The sequence below is a fragment of the Somniosus microcephalus genome, chromosome 4 (genome assembly GCF_052327205.1).
Source record: "Somniosus microcephalus isolate GS21.2 chromosome 4, FLI_Smic_1.0, whole genome shotgun sequence".
Classification (NCBI taxonomy): Eukaryota; Metazoa; Chordata; class Chondrichthyes; order Squaliformes; family Somniosidae; genus Somniosus; species Somniosus microcephalus.
The window spans coordinates 243,258,813-243,283,080 of NC_140990.1; the positions used below are offsets into that span (position 1 = coordinate 243,258,813).

Sequence of the window (24,268 nt, forward strand, 5' to 3'; positions counted from 1 at the left end):
TTTCGATCGCTAGGCTATGTTCGCTAAGTCTGTACCTTGTCAAGGTTCTTCTCAGTTTGTTATCCTTTACCATGGTCAGGTAATCAGCTATGTTGTATTGTCTGTTTAGGGCCAAGTAGCAATTGAGTTTGCTTTGGGTTTTTGTTGTTTCTGCCCAATATGTCAGATATTTTTCCTTTTGCTTAGCGACGATTGTGTTGGGTCGAATTCTTTGTGTTACCCTGTCACTGTCCTATTGTTAGTAGTTACTTCACTGAGTCCCAGGACTAGTTGACTGAGGGTATTTTTCTTTATGGTCAGCTCTTGGCATTTCAGGGCATCGTAGTGATAGCATTGGGGGTTGCTCATTTGTAGGTGATTCCAAAATTTGGTGGCTCTTTTTTGGATAGTGATTATTAATGGATATTGGCCTAGTTCCGCCCTGCATGCATTGTTTACTGTTTTCCTTTGAGTCCAGAGGATACTTTTACAGAATTCTGCATGTAGGATCTCAATTGGGTGTTTGTCCCATTTTGCAAATTCTTGTTGTGTTAGCGGTCCCCATACCTCACTGCCATAGAGTGCAATTGGTTCAATTACTGATTTGAAAATTTTGAGCCAAATGCTAATTGGGATTTCTATTTGGATTGATTTTTTGATGGCATAGAAAGCCCTTCTTGCTTTCTCTTTCAGTTCATTCACAGCCAGTTTGAAGTTTCCCGTAGAACTGATTTTTAAGCCCACGTATGTGTAGTGAGTGGTTTGTTCAATTTTGGTTGTTCCTACTGTGAAATTTATTTTGGGTCCCTGATGTTTGGATCTTTGCTGGAACACAAGGACTTTGGTTTTTTGGGGATTTATTGTCAGGGCCCAGGTCTGGCAGTACGACTCCAGCAGGTCCAGGTTCTGCCGTAGACCCTCCTTAGTTGGTGACTGCAGAACCAGGTCGTCTGCATAGAGGAGGAATTTAACCTTGGATTCATATAGGGTGAGGCCAGGTGCTGTAGATTGTTCAAGTAGTTTTGCCAATCCATTAATGTAAATATTAAAGAGTGTCGGTGAGATTGGCGAGCCCTGCGTCACCCCCCGCCCCTGTGGGAAGTATTTTGTTTGTTTGTCTCCAATTTTAACTGCACATTTATTGTTTGTATACATTGATTTAATTACATCATATGTTTTCCCTCCTACCCCGCTTTCGATAAGTTTCAGGAATAAACCGTCATGCCAGATGGAGTCGAAAGCCTTCTGGAAATCTACAAAGCATGCGTAGATTTTGCTTTTGTTATGGTGAACGTGTTTGTCAATTAGGGTCTGTAGGGTGAAGATATGATCGGATGTTCTATAGTTTGGCAGGAATCCAATTTGGCTTTTACTCAAGACATTGTGCTCCTCAAGGAAGTTTATAAGTCTTTTGTTTATGATGCTACAGAATACCTTCCCAGGTTACTGTTTACACAGATGCCTCGATAGTTGTTTGGGTCGATTTTGTCCCCACTTTTGTATATGGGTGTTATGAGTCCTTTGTTCCAGATGTCAGGGAAATAACCGACACTCAGAACCAAGTTGAAGAGTTTTAGGATAGCGAGTTTCATTTTGTCGTCTGCGTGTTTAATCATCTCGTTTAGTATGCCGTCTGTCCCGCAAGCTTTTCCTGGTCGCAGGTCCTTGAGTTTTTCAAGAAGTTCTTTTTCTGTTATTATGGCGTCTAGCGGGTTTTGGTTATCTTTTATGGCCAATTCAAGCTTTTCCAGTTTTTTGCGTATTTGGTGTTGCTCTGGTCTTAGTGTGTTTTTCTGGTATAATTTTTCAAAGTGGTTTACCCATGTGTCCCCATTTTGAATGGACAAATCGTCGTGTTGTTTTTTGTGTAGTGTTTTCAAGTTGTCCCAGAAACAATTGGAATCAATGGATTCCTCCATGGAGCTGAGTGTATTCTTAATAAATTGCTCTTTCTTGGTTCTGAGTGTGTTTCTGTATTGTGTTAGTGTCTGACAATAAGTAGGGCGTAATTCCTCGTTTTCTGGATGTCTGTGTTTTTGGTTTGATATTTTTCTAAGTTTTTTCCTCATGTTATGGCAATCATGGTCAAACCATTTTTCATAGTTTTTTGTTTTGGGTTTGTTCTTGCGAGCTTTCAAGTTTGCATTTGTTGCCAAATTATCAAAAATATTGTTTAGTTTACTAACTGCCCGGTTTACGCCTTCTTTATTGTGAGTGTATATGTTATCCAGAAAGGTGTCTAAGAGAGCTTGAGTTGATGCATTGCTAATTGTTTTCTGGTATTTTTCCGTGTCATTTTTGGCCCATCTGTATGATTTTTTGGTGTTGTACAGTTTACTGGGTTGTGTTTCTATGTTGTTTGTTTCTGTCTTTTTGAGAAACATAGTAATTTGACTGTGATCTGACAGTGTTGTTTGTGGTTTGACTGTGAATGCTCTGAAAGAGGATGGGCCTAAGTCTGTAATCATATAGTCTACTGTGCTGCAGCCAAGAGGTGAGCAATAGGTCGATCTTCCTAGGAGGTCTCCTATGAACCTACCATTGACAATGTACAGACCCAGGTTTCGACAGAGCTGTAGTAGCTGTTTTCCGTTGGTATTTGACTGCTTGTCGCAGTTATGCCTGTATGGAAGGGAAGGGATGTCAAAGTGGTTATTCCCGAATACGTAATTGTTTCCCTGATTATTGGTGAAGTCTGGTTCTTCGCCCGTTCTTGAATTGAGGTCCCCACAGATCAACACGTTCCCCTGGGCCTGGTATTGGATAATTTCCCCCTCCATGTTGGAGAAGGTGTCCTCTTTAAAGTACGGGGAATCGATTGGAGGGATATAAAGTGCGCAAATGTAAACATCTTGGGTGTTTGAGATAATCTCCCTCTCAAGTTTGAGCCACATATGGCTTTCGCCCTTTTTTATAAATTTGATGTAATTCTTAAGTTTTGTTTTAAACCAGATCAGTATGCCTCCGGAGTCTCTGCCTTGGGTTACATTTGGTAATTTCTTGGAGGGGACCACCAGCTCAGTGTACCCTTGGGGACAGCCAGTGTGTCCTTTTCCTTTATACCAAGTTTCCTGTAAAATGATAATATCTAGATCTTTAGTTTCTTCTATGAACTCTGTGGTCCTACTCTTCACTTCTCGCACTGAAGGGCGTAGACCTTGGATATTCCAGGTCGAAATATATAAGGATTTCATGTTAAGTTTGATCTTTTACTATGATAGGTTAAAGAGTGGTACGTGTTTGTCGTGTCTAAGTGTGGGGAAAAAAAAATCACCTCAGTTGTCCATAAAAGTTAATACAATTTGGTTACAGTTCTTTCTATTAATTAGTCCTTGATCCATAAGGCAGAGGTAGATGCTGCTGCACATCTGCTTATTGTCTCTTAATGGATTGTTTCTGAGGTATTGCGTACGTCCTGTGCATCTCTCCCTCTGTCTGGCTGGGGGCGGTCCTATTCCCCTGTGGGACAGGAGTGGTGCAGGTCTGATATTGTTGATCCTCTCTGGTCTCGGTTGGTGTGGTGGTGGTCTTTGTAGTGTTCCTGATATGTACCCCGCTGATCTCTGGTGGTCGGAGGGGGGGTCCTTTTGGAGTCTGGGTATGGACCCGGTTAAAAGCGACGTCCTTCAGGGCTTTAGCAAAGATCGATATTCTTTGCCTTTGGATGTGGACGTGGTCGTAAAGACATTCCTCATCGAGGGTGGGGTGTTGGGCCAGGTGTACGTTGTGGTTTGATTCGCAGTCTCTTGCTATGCTGGCATTTATCTCATGAATTGTGTTGTTGTTGAAGTCTGTTCTCGGCAATATTGTGGAAACAGTGATTCTAGTGTTTGGAAATGTACTGCTTGCCTTCCTAATCATTGCTCTGAGCGATGTTGCTACCTCTTTCTGTTTGGCCTTTAGGTCATTTGTGCCCGTGTGTATTATTATGTGTTGGGGGGAGCCTAATCTGGCTTTGGTCAGCCATCCCACGGCTCTGTTTGTTGTTGGGCACCAGATCTTTTCTACTTTACTTCTAGGGAAGAGCTTTTTCTCCCATAGAAATTTCCCATTTGAGTCTATGAGTATTACAACGTCAGCCTTGTTTGTGTTTACTGTCTGGTGGCTTTCGCCTGGACTCATAGTGTGTGTGCTGGGCTGGGGTGTCTGGTGTGTGCGTACCTCTTGTGAGCGGCTCGCTTGTGGTTCCACGGTGGTGGGGGAAGATTGCGAATCAGTATGCTGGTCGGTCTGTGTGGCACCCCTTGTATTGTGTGTCTGTTGCTTTTGTTCCGTGTGGGAGTGCAGCCGTTCCGTCCGGCTCTGTCTTGTCTCTAGCCTCTGGTTGCTGGTCTAATGGTGTTATCTCTCCTCTATGGCCCTCTTCTTTTTCCTGCAGCTCTTTCACCTGATTCCTAAGTAGATTCACCTGTTTCTCAAGTAGATTCAGCTCTCTCGTGTCTCTCCCTCTCCTGCTTTTGTTCGTCATTCAATTTGAGGAACTCCTCTCTAAGTTTCACCATCTCTATCTCTAATTGATTAAATTTATCTTTTGGTTGTATCTGGCTGTGTGATCCCTGGGTATGTGTCTGGTCGGCTCTGGAAGGCTCACTCACTTCCTGGCTAAGCTGGTCAGCCCTGGAAGGCTCACTCACTTCCTGGCTATGCTGCTCTTCTCTTGGTGAGCTGGGAATGGCAGGGGGACTATGTGTGGCTTCCTCCCTGGTAGTTATCCCCCCCCCTCTCTCTCCTCTCCCTCCCCGCCCCCGCGGATCAGCGCCTCAGGGCCGGCCGGCCGGTGCGCGGCATAGCGCGAGGCCCAGCCAGACTCACCTTAGCTTTCTCCCTCTCCGCGGATCAGCGCCTCAGGGCCGGGCGATGCGCGGGCTAGCGCGTTGAGTCCCGGCCGGACTCACCTTAGTTGCGGTCCGGGCCGACATCGACGCGCGCGCGCTCTGACTCCCGCCCTGGTTTCAAGACGGCCGGCGGGCCCACGGGGTAACCCTTCCCGCTCTCCAAGCCCCGCCCGAGATCCGCACTCCCGAGAGCCCCGCCCCCCCGCCCGAGCCGAGCGGGGAACAGAGAGAGACGCCGCGTTCTGTTTATGTCCCGTGACCCTCGTGACTGACGCCGTTGCCCCGGGTAACGTGATGACGGGGCGGGGGGAAGAGCTTAGCAGAAGCCGTGGGACAATTACCTAGCTCGGCGTGGCTGGGCAGGAAAGGCCCAGGCTTTGAGGCCTAGGTTATGAGGCCTTACAAAAACAGGGAAAGGTAGGAAAAAGAATCTTCAGGTTTACAAATGAATTAAGTTATTTTTTAAACTATTTAATAAAAGCAATTTTTTTTTTGCTGGAAATGTAGGTTTGAAAAGAAAAACGCACAAAGCGGGAAAAAGAATGGAATCAAGATGGCGGCCACTCACCTCGGTTCAGAATGATAAGGCCCGCCCACACACGCACCGATTGGTCGACCGTCAGGTCACCGAAGCGTAGGATTGGTCAATCGTCCCATCAGTCGACTGGAGGAGGGCCCGCCCGCACCCGCCAGGAACCCGGCGTACGATTGGTCGACCTCGATGTCACTCTATCGCTAATGAGATGATAATGAGCGGAATGTTGAACGTTTTTTGGATACCGCGGGCGCAATTTTTGTCCGGCCGAAACGTAAATATGCCTATGACCGGTCCGTAATCGTAAGCTTTCTTTTGACGTGACACGCATGTAGGTACGCTCTATAACTTTCGAACGTATAGAGAACAGACAGACAGAAAGACAGAAGGCAGCAGTTGTGTGGATAACCTCAATTAATGGCATAAATTAAGTCAATTTCCTTGCATTTAGAGTCTGAGGGAAGGTGGAGTGAGGTATGAGGAGACAGTTAGCAATGGACAAAAGGAGTTTGCCATTATTTGGCAGAAGTTATGCTAAACCTATATAAAACACTAGTTCTGCCCCAGCTGGAGCATTTTGTCCAAATCTGGGCACCACACTTTAGGAAGGACGTGAAAGCTCTGGAGAGGGTACAGAAGAGATTTACTAGAATGGTTCCAAGGCTGAGGGATTATAGTTATGTGGATAGACTGGAGAAGCTGGTGTTGATTTCCTTAGAGCAGAAGACTAAGAGATTTGATAGAGGTGTTTAAAATCATGAAGGGTTTAGACAGAGTAAATAAAGAGAAACTGTTTCCAATGGCTGAAGGGTCAATAACCAGAGGGCACAGATTCAAGGTGATTGGCAAAAGAACCAGAGGCAATATGAGGGAAAACCTTTATGCAACAAGTGATTAGGATTTGAAATGCACTGCCTGATAGGGTGATGGATACAAATTCAATAATAGCCTTCCAAAGGGAATTGGATAAATACTTGAAGGAGAAAAATTGCAGGGATATCGGGAAAGAGCAGGTGCAGACTCGATGGGCTGAATAGTACAGCACAGAAGGAGACCATTCTATGATTCTGCTCTCTAGGATAATCTTCGAGTAGTAGGTAATTTTGGCTAGGGCGAGGGAGCAACAGTACAACTTGAGGCAATCCAACCAGAGCCACCTGTGGTTAATACAAAGTGTGGTATTAATATTAATACAAACCAGGCCAGATTAATACAAAGTGTGCTCAAGCTTCCTTCCTGCTAATTGAAGCTGTGGAGATGGCAGTTATGCCAGGAAGGCCAAGAGGAGACGTCAATGTTATTACAGGTGACAGGCCAGAGGTGGGGAAGACTCAGTTAGAGAGTAATGGAGAAAGTTTGGGGGTAGTTTTTAACCAGGGGTGGAAAATTACAAGAGGGCCTAGAAGCAGGCAGGGGAATGTATAGAAGAATGAGGATAAGGAAGTGATCAGAGTGCCACGATAATTATATATTGGGGTCTTGTCAGCCATTGAATGGCAGAAAATGCTCAAAGGGCTGAATGGCCTACTCCTGTTCCTGTCAAGACACAATCAAGTAGGTGGCCCTGAATGTGATTGGGGGAGTTATTGTAGAGGGGAAGGTTGAAAGGAAAAAATAAACAGTGGCAGCAGATGAAGGCGAGTTCAAGTGAACACTGAAGCCACTGAAGAGGAGGAGATGATGTCTGTGACACGGCAGAAGATAGATAGGAAGAGATTTTGGTAAGCAGTGTCTGGAGGCCAGGGGGGAGCAAGTGGCAAGGAGGAGATTAAAAGGTATCCTTAGAACAAATGTTTTAGTATTTCTTGGCATGTTATTTTCATGCACATATTTATTTTTTAACACTTACCTCTAAATGCAAGTTTTTGCATCCTACAAATGCTTAGTGTTTAATGCATAGTTACAAATGAAGTTCCACCATTGAAATGGTTTAAAGAAATTCAATGTCCGATGAGCAATTCCTTATAAGTTTATTTAAAATTAAATCCAAATTAAATCACATCAGTGCTTTACCAACAGCAATGTAGGAGCCAAGAGACCTAAGGACAGGAAACTGCTCATTAAATTTGTTGAAAATATGAAAACTTTGTAAACTAGGTTGACAAGAGAGTGTTCAGTTACAGAATGTTTACAAACAAGTCAAAAACATGAGTTTCTGGCATACTGATTTTATAAAGCACCTCCAGAAAGAAAAACCACTTGGCAAATTGGTGAAGATTCAAAAATGTGCATTTATTTCTATGATTATTACAAATAAAAGGAGAAACTTAGCCAAAAGCTTTGATCCAATCTTTGGCCAAGTATCTCCTTTTATTTGTAATTTATCATCGTCTTCGCCTTTCTAGCCTCATAACTGCAGCCAAAATGTTGCGCATACAGCCAGTTTCTAGGCTGCCTCTTTAGATAGCTGTGGGAAAGCAGCAGGAACTCTTCCTTCCAATTTCTTCTCTCTCTCTTCTCTTCCCCTCTCCAAACAAATTGGGAGAATGCCCAGGCTCAGCTCAGCACCTCCTAACTCTCAATGGCTCAGATTGGCACTTCAACTTGTTTGTTCCTGCTCCATTTCTCTGAGTACAAGCATGTTACCTGTAATTTTCAAGTTACAGATGGGATCACTTCTTATAGATGTGTAAACTGGACATATAAATTGCTCACAATGTATTTTATCTAAATAAATTCTATGCCTGAGAAATGGGCATCTGCTGGAGTCAGGTGAGGAGGGAAGGAAGAGAGGGAGAACTTAATATTCAACTTTACATCAAGCATTACCGCTGGTAAAAGGGACACCATATACACAACCACTTGAGGGAGCTAAAAGAATCGATTACACAGTCAATGGTTCACCAATATCCAAGTTATGCTAGTTCTTTCACGAGTGAAATGCCAGAAACTCAAGTTAACAGTGGTATGTTTAGCAAAATGGACACAGCTTCTGGAAGAACTGTAAACATATTTTCCAATGTAATCTAGAATACTGCTGATCATTAAAGGTTTTCACACGCCAATCTTGATTTTCATCCAAGCAAAATATTGATGCCTTGAATAGCAAAATGAGTGATCACACACCGCGAATGTTACATACTAAATGTAACAATTTCCAGGACACCATGCAAGTAAAAAGAAGTCTTGACTGTAATTTCATATTTTGATTTACAGAAATACTCAATGTAACCTGTTTAATGCTCTTGGAATAGAACACACTCATACAAAGACAACCGAAAAAGTATGCAATATTGAAAGAATCCAAAAAATACTTTAATTAGTATGGATGATGCAAGTAACATTATCCATGTATCTCTATTATGTAAATATTGTGATCCTTTAGTCCCCAGGGCACTATCAAGAATATTTCTCCTTCCTAGAACAGTTTAAATTTTCAACATTTTAATTTAATCAGAAACCCATAATTCACAAAGGAGATGCAATACAGTATGCATTCTGTACAATGATATTTTTCCCCTTAGGAGGAAGCATACAGAAAAGTCGTCACTGAATTAAAGAGAACATTGTACAAAGTTGATAGTTTAACATTTAGTAACATTTGCTTATAGAATCGAATTAACATGCAAAAAAGTTACCAGTAACAAGCGGGTATGGCTATGTGATTGGTGCAAAAGTTTTGGAAGGACTTAAATAGGCAGAAATTACAATCAGAGCTGACCACCCATGCCTTTAAAAAAAAAAATTACAAGATAATTAATTATAAGTAGCCTCAAAGCATCCTGTTTTTTTAAACTGACAACTGCATGTCCTGCTTGCTGCTGAATACACTGGTCAAAAACAGTCTCAGCTTTATTGGAACAGGGCATAGCACTCAATACAGTAAGTTTCACATCTTTTCTGCAAACATGTGCTCTGTATCCCATATTAAAGAAATTATTAGCCAACAAATTCTACTGCAGATGCTTTGTTTACAAAGTGTAAGTTGTTGATTTTTTGATAGTCTGGTGATTTCATCTTTAAGATGGTGGGATTTGCTTACTTTCCAAGAATCCAAGCTTTAGCTGTTGAGTACATCTTTGATTTACAGAAGATTTCGGTTTCCAAAGATGTTGTTGGGATCCACATATTCTTTAACAGATTTCAGCATCCCCACACCGACATCAGAGATACTCTCCTTCAGCCATCGTTTTCGTAACTTACCCACTGGAAAGAAGACAGAAAATGCTTGAGTACACACTCTATGTTGAGAGATTAATCTTTTAAACATGGCAAATAAATACTGTGTGATAAATGATTTTATTTAGAAGAGGAGAAATGTAGTGTGTCATATGATTTATTGAGCTCTACAGACTATCAAGCTCATTAAGCTCAGTGCTCCCCAAAGGAGTACCACGCTGCAGTCCACAAGTTCGGTGCAAACTGGAGAATTTGCATGTAGAAAATGCAAAGATCCAAAAGGTTTTAATGAAGACACTATAACACTTATTAAAGCAGTGTCTTCAACTGTTTTTGAGGCAGGTACATTCTTTGCTCACAGCGACTTGAGGTCTAACCAGATGTAGCTTTTAAATTATGAAAAATTGGTGTTTATTTCTGTATACTACCTTACTGCATTTGTAACCAGCAATCTATCCTGTACCCTTCAGCTGTGCAATTTAGTTCAATTTCTCTTGACCCCCCCAAAAAACCTGTGCAATTTTACACTTAAATTTAGTCGGAATGCAGAGATTGTTGACATGCAACTGTCATTTTTATCAGGTAAACATTTTGCTGAGTCCTCTGTATTCATGCAACACAATAATTCATGAAGGACTTTTTTTTTTTAAGCAAGTCACCTTAAAACATCACTGCACAAACCTGTCCAGCTCGACACATGCAGGAGGGTTGGGGGGGGGGGGGGGGAGGAGAAGAGGGGGGAAGGAAGAGTAGTATGTCACTTTCAACTGAACACACAAATATCACCAAGCAGCTACTATAGTTACAAACAAAACTGTCCAGAAAAGGACGCAAGCAGTAGTTGACTGGATGTAACACATTACTGCCACTACAGGGTGTACAAACTAACATGCTTGCTTGAATGCACACTTCCAACCTAACTAACTCCATGTGGAATTACACTGACGTTTGAACAGCCAGAAAACAAACATCCCTGCATACGAAATGAAGCTGCTCACAGCTCCAAAAGCAGAAGGTACTTGGAGTGCATCATTAGCTTTGTCAGAGTGTTAATTTGCACATCCATCTTGTCATATTTCCTCAGTTTATATTTTTATCATAGTAAATCGAATATTCATTTGACTAGTGAGCTGAAAACCTGTAGGTCACGTGGCTGCCATATTTGCAATCTTGCTTAAAGTTTCTTTAATATATCACCTCTGATAGACAAAGTTATATCCAATTTTCACCGTATATTGAAGACAATAGAAAAGCAAATTTTCAGCCTGGAAAATGTTTTGGGTGTGGTGGGGAGGAGGAAAGAGGCTAAATAATAAAGTGAAACTGATGCTTCTACTGTATTGTCACAAGAATGAATTCCATCTTAATATGATCAAGCCTAGTTAAGCACAACGTTTATGAATGCATCCTATTATTAATTAGAAGTGACTCCATTGGCCAAAAACTAATAAAATGATTGAGCATGTGAAAGCACATAGCCCCACATTAACTGCAACGTGACAAGAGTTCCTAGAAAAACTAATTACTTTCTACATTATATGCCAAAGCATACATTTTTGCTTCAACACTTCAAACCCAAAAGGGTAATGAACATGGTTAAAAGGTTAAAATCCCTTCATTATATAGCCTTGATAATTTTATTGCCCCAGGAATAACTACGCAAGGGAAAACCCAGCATCTTTTGCCATGAAATAAAATCCGACAATAGAGAACTTAAATAGTCAGCAGCAGCACCTGGATTTCCAGGATTGGTTTAGCATTCCACCCATTGCTGTGGCCATCACAGCACAAGTAATGAATTCCAGGCATTCTTTTAGATGCGAGGCCCTAACTTACTGAAATGAATGTCATGACTTTGTGAAACACCAGCAACAACGACCATTGAAAGACTCATTTAGTTCACAGAAGCTAGGTCATCATGTCATCTTGGAAGCGGGCATGATTTTCACAATTTCAGTTTAGCAGCCTCTAATCAAAACTAGATGAGTGTAACTTGCTTCCAGTATTCAGTTTCTAATGATCAAGGGTTTCACCTACCTTCCCCAGTTAATAAACTCCACTCATTGACTAGTGAGCCCATCACACAAGCAATGTACAAAATACCCCACAATCTATTTCCACTTGGATTGTCAGGTTGATAAAGGATATAATTTTACTCACAATTATTAGGAATGCTGTCAGAAACTAAATATTTGTTATTCCAAGCTACATTTAGTGCTAGGATTTAGCATTCCAAAATGATAGTTACCCAATGTCAATTGGACAGCAATTGATACCAGTCTTGCTTCAGAGTAATTTAGGTTCAACCCCCAAAATAGGACAGTAGCACAGAATCTAGGGTGATGCATCAGTGCAGTACTAGGAAGTCCTGCATTACTGGAGGTGCTATCACTCAGATGAGATACTAAAAATCAAGGCCCCACCTGTTAATTCACTACAAAAAAAATAGATTAGACATTCACTTCTTTGTGGTTTGCCAGATCTGTATGCAAAATGGCTGCTGTGTTTGCCTACATAACAATTTCAAACAAATTCTTTGTATGTAAAATGTTTTGAGATGTGGTATAGTGCTTATATAAATTCAACTTTCCTCCTTTCAGCAATTCTCTCTAGTTTGACATTTTATGAGAATGAGAAAAGTTTGTATTTCTTCCGGTCTTCAAGCCTAGATTACATCGGTTTTCTTCAATGCACCAATAGACAAGTAAAAGAACTCCACTTATCACAAAGTAATTGCAAGCAGACAAACTAGTCTACCTCTTCCCAGCTAACTATTATTAATCACAATTACAGCTGAGACAGTGTAAGAGAAACAATCAATTTTTTAGATGACATTAAATTCTCAATAGAGAATATGAGGGCAAGACCTCAGGGTCAGTAAATGAAATGGATAACAGTAAGAAAACTCAGCACAGTACATCTTCCAGAATAATTTATTACTATGTCTGATACAATTGTACAGTGAACATTTGTCATGTTGTGTTCTCAAAATAAGCCCTCAAGTTCAACAACCATTTAGTTTCATGGCTGCAATGCATTCCATCTAGCTGCGACTGAATAGTCTATGGTATGCATGTTCTTCCAATTAACTGCATTCTTTTTAATGCAGAAGGATCAGATCATGTAATTTGAAAACACTGCACTACATTTCCGTTGACCCAAATGTTTTAAAGCATGGGATGGAAAGCCATATTTATCAGTGTACAGTTTCGGTGACTAAAATGGGCAATACAAGCCTCTGGCATAAGTAGTGGGCGGTTTGTGAGGGAAGATGGGAAGAAATGTACAAAAGGCCAGATTCAGAAGTCTGAAGGATGTGGGAGCAGGCAAGGCTGGGGTGGTTGCAGAGGTAGAGTGCAGCAAGGCCATAAAGGGATTTGAAGATGAGTTTTTTATTTATTTAATATGTTGGGAGGAAGGAAATTAATACAAATTGATGAGGATGGGAGTGATGGGTTAGTGGGACTTAGTGTGAGATATGGTATAGGAGGCTGAGTTTTGGACAAGTTGAAATTTATGGAGAAAGAAAGACTTGCATTTATATAGCGCCTTTCACGACCACCGGACGTCTCAAAGTGCTTTGTAATGTGGGAAACGCGACAGCCAACAGCAAGGTCCCACAAACAGCAATGTGCTAATGACCAGATAATGTGTTTTTGTTATGTTCATTGAGGGATAAATATTGGCCAGGACACAGGGATAACCTCCCCTGCTCTTCTTCGAAATAGTGCCATGGGATCTTTTACGTCCACCTGAGAGAGCAGACGGGGCCTCGGTTTAACGTCTCATCCGAAAGACGGTATCTCAGACAGTGCAGCACTCCCTCAGCACTGCACTGGAGTGTCTACCTAGCTTTATGTGCTCAAGTCTCTGGGGTGGGACTTGAACCCACAACCTTCGGACTGAGAGGCGAGTGTGCTACCAACTGAGCCACAGCTGACACTGGGAGGGAGGAGGATGGGAAACCAGCAGAGGACATTGCCATTTGAGTCTCGAGATGACAAAGAATGGATAAGAATTTCAGTAGCGGAGGTAAGCAAGAGGTGAAAATAAACAGTCTTAGTGATGGACAGGATATGAATTGAAGCTCAGCTCTGCATCAAACAGGACAGTAAGGTTTTGGATATTCTGGTTAAATCTTAGCAAGTAATAAGGAAGTGAAATTCAGCAGCAAGGGAGTGAAAATTAAGGCAGGGGCCAAAAGTTATGATTTTTAAAAATTTATTCATGAGATGTGGGCGTCGCTGGCAAGGCCAGCATTTATTGCCCATCCCTAATTGCCCTCGAGAAGGTGGTGGGGAGCCACCTTCTTGAACCGATGCAGTCCATGAGGTGAAGGTACTCCCACAGTGCGGTTAGGGAGGGAGTTCCAGGAGTTTGGCCCAGCGATGAAAGATTGATGATATATTTCCAAGTCAGGACGGTGTGCAACTTGGAGGTGATGGTGTTCCCATGCATCTGCTGCCCTTGTCCTTCTAGGTGGAAGAGGTCGTGGGCTTGGGAGGTGCTGTCTAAGAAGCCTTGGCGAGCTGCTGCAGGGTATCTTGTAGATGGTACACATTGCAGCCACGGTGCACCGGTGGTGGAGTGAATGTTTAAGGTGGTGGATGGGGTGCCAATCAAGCGGGCTGCTTTGTCCTGGATGGTGTCGAGCTTCTTGTGTTGTTGGAGCTGCACTCATCCAGGCAAGTGGAGAGTATTCCATCACACTCCTGACTTGTGCCTTATAGATGGTGGAAAGGCTTTGGGGAGTTGGGAGGTGAGTCACTCGCCACAGAATACCCAGCCTCTGACCTGTTCTTGTAGCCACAGTATTTATATGGCTGGTCCAGTTAAGTTTCTAGCCAATGGTGACCCCCCAGGATGTTGATGGTGGGGGGTTCAGCAACGGTAATCACGTTTTCAGGGGGAGGTGGCTACACACACTTGTTGGAGATGGTCATTGCCTGGCACTTGTGTGACACGAATGGTACTAGCTACTTATCACCTCAAGCCTGAATGTCGTCCAAGTTTTGCTGTATGCAGGCACAGACTGCTTCATTATCTGAGGACTTGGGAATGGAACTGAATACTGTGCAATCATCAGTGAACATCCCCACTTTTGACCTTATGGATGGATGGAAGGTTACTGATGAAGCAGCTGAAAAGGCTGCGCTAGGACTTTACCCAGAGGAACTCCTGCAGTGATGTCTTGGGGCTAAGATGATTGGCCTCCAACAACCACAACCATCTTCCTTTGTGTTAGGTATGACTCCAGCCAGTGGAGAGTTTTCCCCGATTCCCATTGACTTCAATTTTACTAGGGCTCCTTGATGCCACACTCTGGTCAAATGCTATCTTGATGTCAAGGGCAGTCACTCTCACCTCACCTCTAGAATTCAGCTCTTTTGTCCATGTTTGGACCAAGGCTGTAATGATGTCTGGAGCCAAGTGGTCCAGGCGGAACCCAAACTGAGCATTGGTGAGTATCGCTTAACAGCATTTTCGACAACACCTTCCCTCACTTTGCTGATGATTGAGAGTAGGCTGATCAGACGGTAACTAGCCAGATTGGATTTGTCCTGCTTTTTGTGGACAGGACATACCTGAGCAATGGTCTTCCTGATGTTCAGTTGGAAGAAGTTGTGACTCATCTAAGATATCAAACAAGCATGGAAGTTGTCACAGGGTTAAGAGTGGTGGGGAGAGGTAGAACTGGATGCCATGATCATATATATGGGAGCTGACTGCAGAGGATGTTACTGAGGGGCAGCATTTATATGAGGAAGAAGAGGCCAAGAATAGATTATTGGCCGACTCCAGACAGGGTGTGGTGGGAAGAGAAGCTATGGCTGGAGATGCACTAAGTGCATTCGGATAGTTAGGAGTGGAACCACGAAAGAGCAGTTCCATAAGGCTGGGCAACAGAGAAAGATGGCATAGTCCCCCATATCAAATGCTATGGAGAGATCAAGGAAGAACACACCGTGTTCACCAACACAAGGAATGTAATTTGAGACTTTGGCTAGGACTATCTTAGTTCTTTGGGAAGGGTGGAAGCCAGACTGGAGGTACTTAAACAGGGAGTTTTGAGAGATGAGCGCAAAGTTGGGAGGTGACAACACGTTTAACAGCCAATAAAGCTAGATATAGTGTGCTGCCTAGATGGACAGAGGGCAGGGTTTTTGAGAAGGGCAATTTTTAATTTGAAAGGGAGAGAGATTGTGCATTATGGCTTCCTTCCTTGTACACTATGGGCTAGATTTTCAGTATAGACAGTTTTGGGGCGCTAAGCTTATCGCCCGCCCCAAAGTAGCGCCCCGTTGCCGGAAATTCAGTGGCTTCGCCCTAAGAGGTTGGTGGAGCGCTAAAAGAGGCGTTCCACTAGTATCTTTAGGCGCTAAGCCGGCGGTGGAGAGCGCAACACCCGAGCTCGGGCGTAGCGCACGGCAGACACTCTGGTGCCAGTGAGCTCTTAAAGGGGAAGGGTGCATGTATTTTTTTCAAATGCAAAGGGGGGGGGGGGGGAGGAGGAGGAGGAGGAGGAGGAGGAGGAGGAGGAATTGGTGCCCGGAAACATAAAGACCGTTCAGAACAACACACAGCTTACTTCCACACAACACATGCAGAGTGCCTTTTGTACGAGTGCCCTTTAATTTGCGCTCCCCAGGGTGTGTTGCGTTCCATTTTACAAACGCTCTGGACGCCAGGCGCACAATGGGGCGGTCCGACTGAAGTTTGGATTCGGGGCGGCCAAAGGGCGTTGCACGAGGATGTGACGTCATTTTCTGCGCGCGCATCCGGGTGGCCGCTAAACTTTGCGCCGGCGCTAACGGGCAACTTAATTTGGGGCGGGGCGCAAACTGCGCTGCGCCCAGGCGCTACACGCATAGCGCCCGAAAATCACTTCTCTTAAGGCGCTAACTGCTGGCGCAAGCAACTGAAAATCTAGCCCTATGTGTCTTATTATGAATTCTACCCAACCCATCTCAAGGGATGCTTGGTGGCAAAATCTCAGAGGTAAAGTTGTATGAAGTAACACAACAAACTTGTATCAATGCAGCATAACAAACCATACCTTTCAGCTCCAAACAGACAATATCCATAGTTTCAGTAGCCATCTTCCTCATCATATAGGGCCGTAATTTGCAGTGAGTAATAACGGCGAGCTAACAGCGTTCGCCATTATTACCCCTTTGAAACTGACTGCAACTTCAGGATCCTGATGTTGCGGTCAGTCATTCACTGCTCAGACAGTAGCTGCACTGTGCCCCCACCTTTTTGCTCCCACAGTTGAAATAATGTGGTGGCTCCCTAGGCCTAGCATTTGAATGCCTTAAAAGATAATCTTAATTGAGTTGCAAACAGCAATGTCTTGGGACCACCTTTCCATGCGGAAAGTCTTTGCCAGTCTTCTGAAACCCCATCGGTCTGATAGAAACTGCAGCAGAATCACACTTTTAGCAAATGACCGTGAACCCACTTGCAGCCACCAATCATATCAAACAAGCAGGGAAAGTGATCAAAAAGGTACTGACAGCGTTTCTTGTTTCTTGAAGTAACTGTCCCTATCAAGACAGCTGCTATCCAGGCTAGATGTGACCCCACCCCACACCAAGCTATGTTTTTCCTGCTGATATAGCTTCAATGCCTGCTTCTCCCCCACACAGGGTAGGGTTTCTGGCCTGCAGAGAGATTTTAAAGGTCTTGCACCCTCTCACCACCAAGACAGTTTACCAGCTTCCCCCGCTGCTGATTCCAACTACAGGAAGCTTTCTGGTATCCGGCACGGACGGGACCGACGTGGTGCCGGCCTCGGGTGACTGTCTGTGTGGAGTTTGCACATTCTCCCTGTGTTTGCGTGGGTTTTCTCCGGGTGCTCCGGTTTCCTCCCACAGTCCAAAGATGTGCGGGTTAGGTTGATTGGCCATGATAAAAATTGACCCTTAGTGTTAGGGGGGATTAAATACGTGGGGTTACGGGGATAGGGCTTGGGTGGGATGGCTGTCTGTGTAGGGACCGGGTGCTAGGGTTTGGATGATCAGCCATGATCGCACTGAATGGCGGAGCAGGCTCGAAGGGCTGAATGGCCTACTCCTGCTCCTATCTTCTATGTTTCTATCAACAATTCCGGATAACCGAACGCTATAGTAAAAGATACGGAGCTCAGAGCTCCGTATAAAGCAACAAACCCTGTTGCTTAACAGCTTCAAAACAATCGGCACAAGTTGCAAGCGTCTCTGTAGCTTAGCAACAGCTTCAGCTACACCCTTGCACAGCAACAAATGGAGTAAAAAAAGTAATAAAAGTAAAAAAAAGTTACTTGAACCGACTCCTGAATTTTGCCGGTGGATAGAGCGTTCCAGTTATTTAGGGGCCGGTTAATCGAAAGTTTCCTGTATTGCCTACTGCACCCCCATTTTCCCTCCCCCCTCCCTCCCCATTACCCAATTATCCCCCACCCTCTAACTCTGACTGAATACTGTACTTGGTCTCAACTTCCTGTGTGCAATGACATAGGAGATCAACTAGTGTATTACAAAAATATTACAACACAAACAGGCAGTTGGTGTTTATCCTCCACATGAGCAGTAATCCTAGTCCCATGTGTAAGATTTCGCAATAATTTTGAAATTTTCTACAGTTCCGAAGATTGATTTTTGATTAAAGAATACCTGGGTAGAATATACCTTTAAAAATCCAGGGATCAAAATGTCCGTCAGACCTCGTGGCAGAAGACAAAAGACAGTCTCTGTTCAAAGCACGGGCTGACAAAGGACTTGAAAGGCAGCCTGTGTGTGTCTGTGAAAAAGGATAATCAAAGATGGCTGTCCGACCTCGTGGCAGAAGACACCACACAGTGTGTGCATATGAAAAGGGAAAATCAAAGATGGCTGACAAAGGATTTAGAAAAAACCCCAGCCCTGAAGCAATGGAGTATTTAAACTGTCAATCAAAGGCAGTTCGGGGAGTTTCCCTGCAGGACAATCAATGCTTGTTTATAGAGAGTCTACAATGTTGACAAAGGATTAACCACTTGAGACTGCCAATCAATTGCGGTTGGGCGTGACCACAGGACAATCAGATTGTTTACACTAACATCCAAGGGCTGTTTACTCAGCAATTAAGGAAATAGACATTTTTTTTCAAACCAAGACAGCTCTATTCAAACCCATCACGATGAATGGGGATATATTCAAAAACCCATCATAAGGGAAATGGGTAATTCATCCAAACCCCATCACAGTCAATGGGGACATCGGATCCCTTTTGTTTAGCCCAGATGCATCCGGATTTGGGCGGGAAGATTTCGGCCCCAAATGGGGTATAAGATAGCTTCTCAAGAAGCCATCTCGCTCTCTCTCTGTAGCCTCACCTCCGTGCCCCATCTACAACTCGGGAGCCCGCCCAAGGGAGTGGGATACCAGCAGTTACTTTTAACCACTGGGGCATTTCCATTTTCGGGGTGGTGAAGAATCTAAGACCGCAAGGGCACGGGGCAGGCGTTCACTGGTGAGCATACATTTTCTGGCCCATTACAAGCTTAGAATAGGTATAGGGGTGGGAATTAAGGGGAATTTTGTTAAAACTGTAATTTTAGTCAATTTTCCCTCGTTGTGTCCGTTTTCTCCTCCCCTATTTAAGTAACAGTGTTGCACTAAGCAGAAAAGTGCTGTAGTGGACACCAAGTGTGCTGTATTAAAAGTGCTGTATTGAAGTAACAGTGTTGTGTTAAGCAAAAGTGCTGTACCAGGCATAAGTGTGTTGTATCGATTATTTTTAAGTTGTTTCTTTCTGTTTCAATAAATACTGGTCTGTTTTGCACCCAACCACGAGTCATGTTTTTCTGTCTACATCACTACCGAACAAGTCCGGCGGTCAGAACCAGGAATAGGGGAGCGATTCGAAACTGCACGGGGGTCCCTGGAGCAGCTCAGAGGCTTCTGACTGGCCAGAGACAATAACCCCAACCCCGCTTGTGTTTAATTCCTACACGTGTCGACCCGTTCTCATATCCCTTCATTCCCCTTTCTTCAACCACACCTAACATATATTTTAATATTTCCATGGTCTCTGCTTGAATCTTTCTTCCATTTCATCTTATAAATAGTTCTAGATCCCTCATTCATAGGTAGCAGACTTGCGATCTACTTTGTCCCTTCCCTTCATAATTTTAAACACCTATCAAATCACTAACTTCCTCTGTTCCAATGAAAACAGCCCCAATTGTTCACGTTTTCTTTGTGTTTTTATTTCCTCATACCAGGCAGCAGCCTAGTGAATCTGCACCATACCCTTTCTATTGCCTCAACATCCTTCTTAGTGTGGAGTTCAGAACTACGCACGGTACTTCAACTATGGTCTTACTAAGGTTTTATATAGATTCACAATTACGTCTTGACTTATATTCCAAACCTCTTGCCATAAAGCCCAGTATTCCGTTAGCTTTATTTTTGGCCTTATGCAGTTGAGGTGCTGCTTTTAATGTCTCGTGAATCTGAAACTCCAAATCCCACTGCTCTGCCACATAACCCAGCTTTCCTCCAAAGTATAATTACTTTTTTTTAAAATATAAACCAAAATGTACCACCTTACACTTACTGACATTCAATTCCATTTGCCAATTTTTTCGCATTCCACCAATACCCCTTTTTGCAGCTTCTTTTGGTCCCCAGAATTGGGATTCCTGTTTTAGTATTGCCTATAAAATTAGACACCACTGCCTTTAACCCTATATCCAAATCATTAACGTACACAAATGCAGTCCCAGAACAGAAACTTGAGACACCACTATCTACTTCCAACCATTCTGAGAAAATGCCCTTAACTCATATTCTTACCCCATTTCTCTTAGGGTCCTTGGGCACACCCAGTCAGGTCCCAGCACTTTGTCATCCTTTACCTTTTTTTAAAAATATAAACCAACCACCTTACACTTACTGACGTTGAATTCCATTTGCCAATTTTTTTGCATTCCACCACCAATATTTAAACACCTGTGATTTGGATGAGGGGACCAAATGTAATATATCCATGTATGCTGATGAGACAAAGCTAGGTGGGAATGTAAGTTGTGAGGAGGCTTCAAGGGGATATAGACAGGCTAAGTGAGTGGGCAAGAACATGGTAAAATGGAATATAATGTGGAGAAATGTGAAGTTATCCACATTTTGGTAGGAAAAATAGGAAAGCAGAGATTTATTTATTTATTTTTTTAAATGGTGAGAAATTGGGAAATGTTGGTGTTCTGAGGGACCTGGGTGTCTTTGTACATGAATCACTGAAAGCTAACATGCAGGTACAGTAAGCAATTAGGAAAGCAAATGGTATGTTGGCCTTTATTATAAGAGGATTTGAGTACAAGAGTAAAGACGTCTTACTGCAATTATATAGGGCCCTGGTGAGACCACTCCTGGAGTATTGTGTACAGTTTTGGTCTCCTTACCCAAGGAAGGATATACCTGCCATATAGAGTGCAACGAAGATCCACCAGACTGATTCCTGGGATGGGGAGATTGTCCTAAGAGGACAGATTGAGTAGACTAGACCGAAAGTCTCTGGAGTTTAGAAGAATGAGAGGTGATCTCATTGAAACATACAAACTTCTTACAGAACTTGACAGGGTAGATGCAGAGAGGATGTTTCCCTTGGCGGGGGAGTCTAGAACCAGGGGCCACAGTCTCAGAATAAGGGGTCAGCTATTTAGGACTGAGATGAGGAGAAATTTCTTCACTCAGAGGGTGAATCTTTGGAATTCTCTACCTCAGAGGGCTGTGGAGGCTCAGTTGTTGAGTATATTCACGACAGAGGTCGATAGATTTTTGGATATTAAGGGAATCAAGGGATATGGGGATAGTGCAGGAAAGTGGAGTTGAGGTAGATGATCAGCCATGATCTTATTGAATGTTGGAGCAGGCTCGAGGGGCCAAATGGCCTACTCCTGCTCCTATTTCTCATGTTCGCTTAACTAACTTCTCAAATACCATCCTTTAATTTTGATATCTATCATCTTACTTTTAGTTCAAAATTTACCACATGCCCAATATCCTTCTTTAAATGAATGCTAAATTCCAAAATAGCAATGACATTGCGAAAGTGTATAACTAGAGATTTAAAGTATTAAATACATTAAGATATGACGTGGTAGCACTGCATGTAGTACATCAATATGCAGTAGGGGTTAGTTGCACGCCCCAGATGCCCTAAGCAAATCAGCTCAAATATCCAGGGCTGTTTTAGCATTACATTTTAAGGACAATTAAAATATATTCAACTTGTAATTTAGATACATTTTCTCTCATTATTCAATCCATTTAATTCAAATCCTCAACAGTATACAGTTACTGCAAAATGCCTGTTGAAGTGCAAGTTAAATGATATCAGTGAACTGTAAATTAATCCGAATTGCTTTTAATGCCGTGTAATGGCATTCTTAATTGGATTTCAATGATGCACATAAAAATCGTATGTTAAATGATCAGAAACTGATCATTTAACAATCACAGTTCATCAATTTAATACCTGCTGCCTTCAAGTAAGGTAACATTGTCTCATCTGCCTCAATGTTAATTTGAACACAAGCAAGTAATATTGCAGTTGTGAACATTTGTACAAGAGGATTTCAGTACATTTTCACATACTGACTGTAATGAAATCTGTTTGTCTTGCCTGTATTCGTTTTGCACTCATGTATATTACCCTCCCCCACACGGTGTATAGTTTCACTTCCTCTTTCCTGACTAACCTGGAAGGTTCCAGGTCTTGGCTCTTGGCTCCGCCCCTGACTTCTCTTACTTAAAGATCCCAGGATCTGTATGACTCATTCCTGCGAGCCAGTCGGTGTGTTGAGATGTTAGCTCTGATCTTAGTGATTAAAAGCCAACTTGTTAAAGTCTATAACTTCTAGTTTTGTGGTTATTGAAGGCACATCAATTTTAATCACTAAAGAATACTAGGATGGATCGACTGCTAAAACCAGAGCGTCTGGACTTGGATCCACATTCTGCTGAAGCATCAGATCAATTTGGACACTGGCTCAAATGCTTCGAACTCTTCGCGAGGGCCTCATCCGCAAGCGAGGTAGATAAACTGAGTCTACTGACTACTCGCGTTAATCATCGGATTTATTCGTTCATCCGGGACGCCACCTTTTACACGGAGGCCATCACTATCCTGAAGGCCCAATACCAGAGGCCAGTAAACGAAGAGTACGCCAGACATCTGCTGGCTACACGCAGGCAGCGACCTGAGGAATCAATGGACGATTTCTTACAGGGCCTAAAGGACTTAGTCCGGGACTGTAACTGCAAGGCCGTGACGGCCAACGTGTACTCTGACGAATTGGTCCGCGATTCCTTCATCACGGGCCTCAAATCGAATTATATCCGGCAGAGACTGCTAAAGAAGGGGGTCCTGGACTTAAAAAAGGCAGTGGCCACTGCGCGATCGCTGGACGTGGCCCAGAAAAACTCTGACTCTTATTCTTCCGGCCATGCGGCCCTCACCGCCTCGTGCGTGCCGAACGGGCCGCCATCTTGGAATCAGCCATCTTCCCCATCCAGGTCTCAGACCAGCTCTACGCCGCCGGAGTCCCCACACAGAAGTTCACCCAGGAGTCCTACTACAGCGGCAATGTCTCGAGGCCCGAAATGCTACTTCTGCGGCCAGGCCAAGCACCCCAGACAATGATGCCCAGCGAAGGACGCTACGTGCTTCAAATGTAAGAAAAAGGGGCATTTTACCAAAGTCTGCAGGGGGAATCCGATTTCCAACTCCGTCACCGCCTCGTGCGTGCTGTGCGGGCCGCCATCTTGGGATCCGCCATCTTTTCCCGACTCAACGGCCGCCCAGGGCCCAACAGTGGCTTCGATCACGGTGGATCAATCCAGGCCACACCCGTTGACAAAATCCATGATGGACATACAGGTAAATGGGAATTTAACGAAATGTTTAATTGACTGTGGGAGTACCGAGAGTTTTATCCACCCTAGCCTGGTACGGCGGCACTCATTAACGGTAACCCCTACACGGAGCAGAATTGCTATGGCTGCTAAGCCCCACACTTCGGACATTTTGGGCTACTGTGTGGTAACACTGACTGTAAAAGGCACGGACTACAAGGATTTTAAACTCCTCGTGATGCCAGAACTCTGTGTTAATGTAATCTTGGGCCTGGACTTCCAGTGCCACCACAAAAGTGTCATGCTAGCATATGGCCGGTCCCAGCCACCACTCACGGTCTGTGGCCTATCAACCTTAAAAATCAGCCCGCCCTCTTTATTCGCTAATCTCGCTCCGAACTGTAGGCCCATAGCGACCAAAAGTAGACGGTACAGTCTGGAAGACAGACACTTTATCAAGGCGGAAGTGGACAGACTCCTGCGGGAAGGCATTATTGAATGCAGTACCAGTCCGTGGCGTGCCCAAGTAGTCATAGTTAAAAATAGCGAAAAGAAACGGATGGTAATTGACTACAGCCAGACTGTTAATATTTATATCCAGCTGGACGCCTACCCTTTACCCCGCATATCAGAAATGGTCAACCAGATTGCGCAATACCGAGTCTTCTCGACTATCGACCTCAAATCCGCGTATCACCAGCTCCCCATTAGAACGGAGGACCGCCCATACACCGCCTTTGAGGCGAACGGACGCCTCTACCATTTTCTCAGAGTGCCCTTCGGGGTAACAAATGGGGTCTCGGTCTTCCAACGTGAGATGGACCGCATGGTTGACGAGAATAAACTACAAGCTACCTACCCCTATCTGGACAATGTCACTATCTGCGGGCACAACCAGCAAGACCACGATCTAAATCTTG

At 43.7% G+C, this 24,268-nt stretch overlaps 1 protein-coding gene across 2 annotated transcripts in view; it reads right to left on the reverse strand.

Annotated features, from left to right (window-relative positions):
* Window positions 1-7,302: 7,302 nt before the first annotated feature.
* agps (alkylglycerone phosphate synthase) overlaps window positions 7,303-24,268 on the reverse strand; it is a 179,479-nt gene continuing 162,513 nt past the window's right edge. For both annotated transcript variants that reach the window (XM_085986091.1, XM_085986090.1), the window contains one exon: window positions 7,303-9,495. In XM_085986091.1, the coding sequence (XP_085842217.1) occupies window positions 9,374-9,495 (122 nt within the window). In that variant the 3' untranslated portion in view covers window positions 7,303-9,373. The remainder of the gene's footprint in view (window positions 9,496-24,268) is intronic.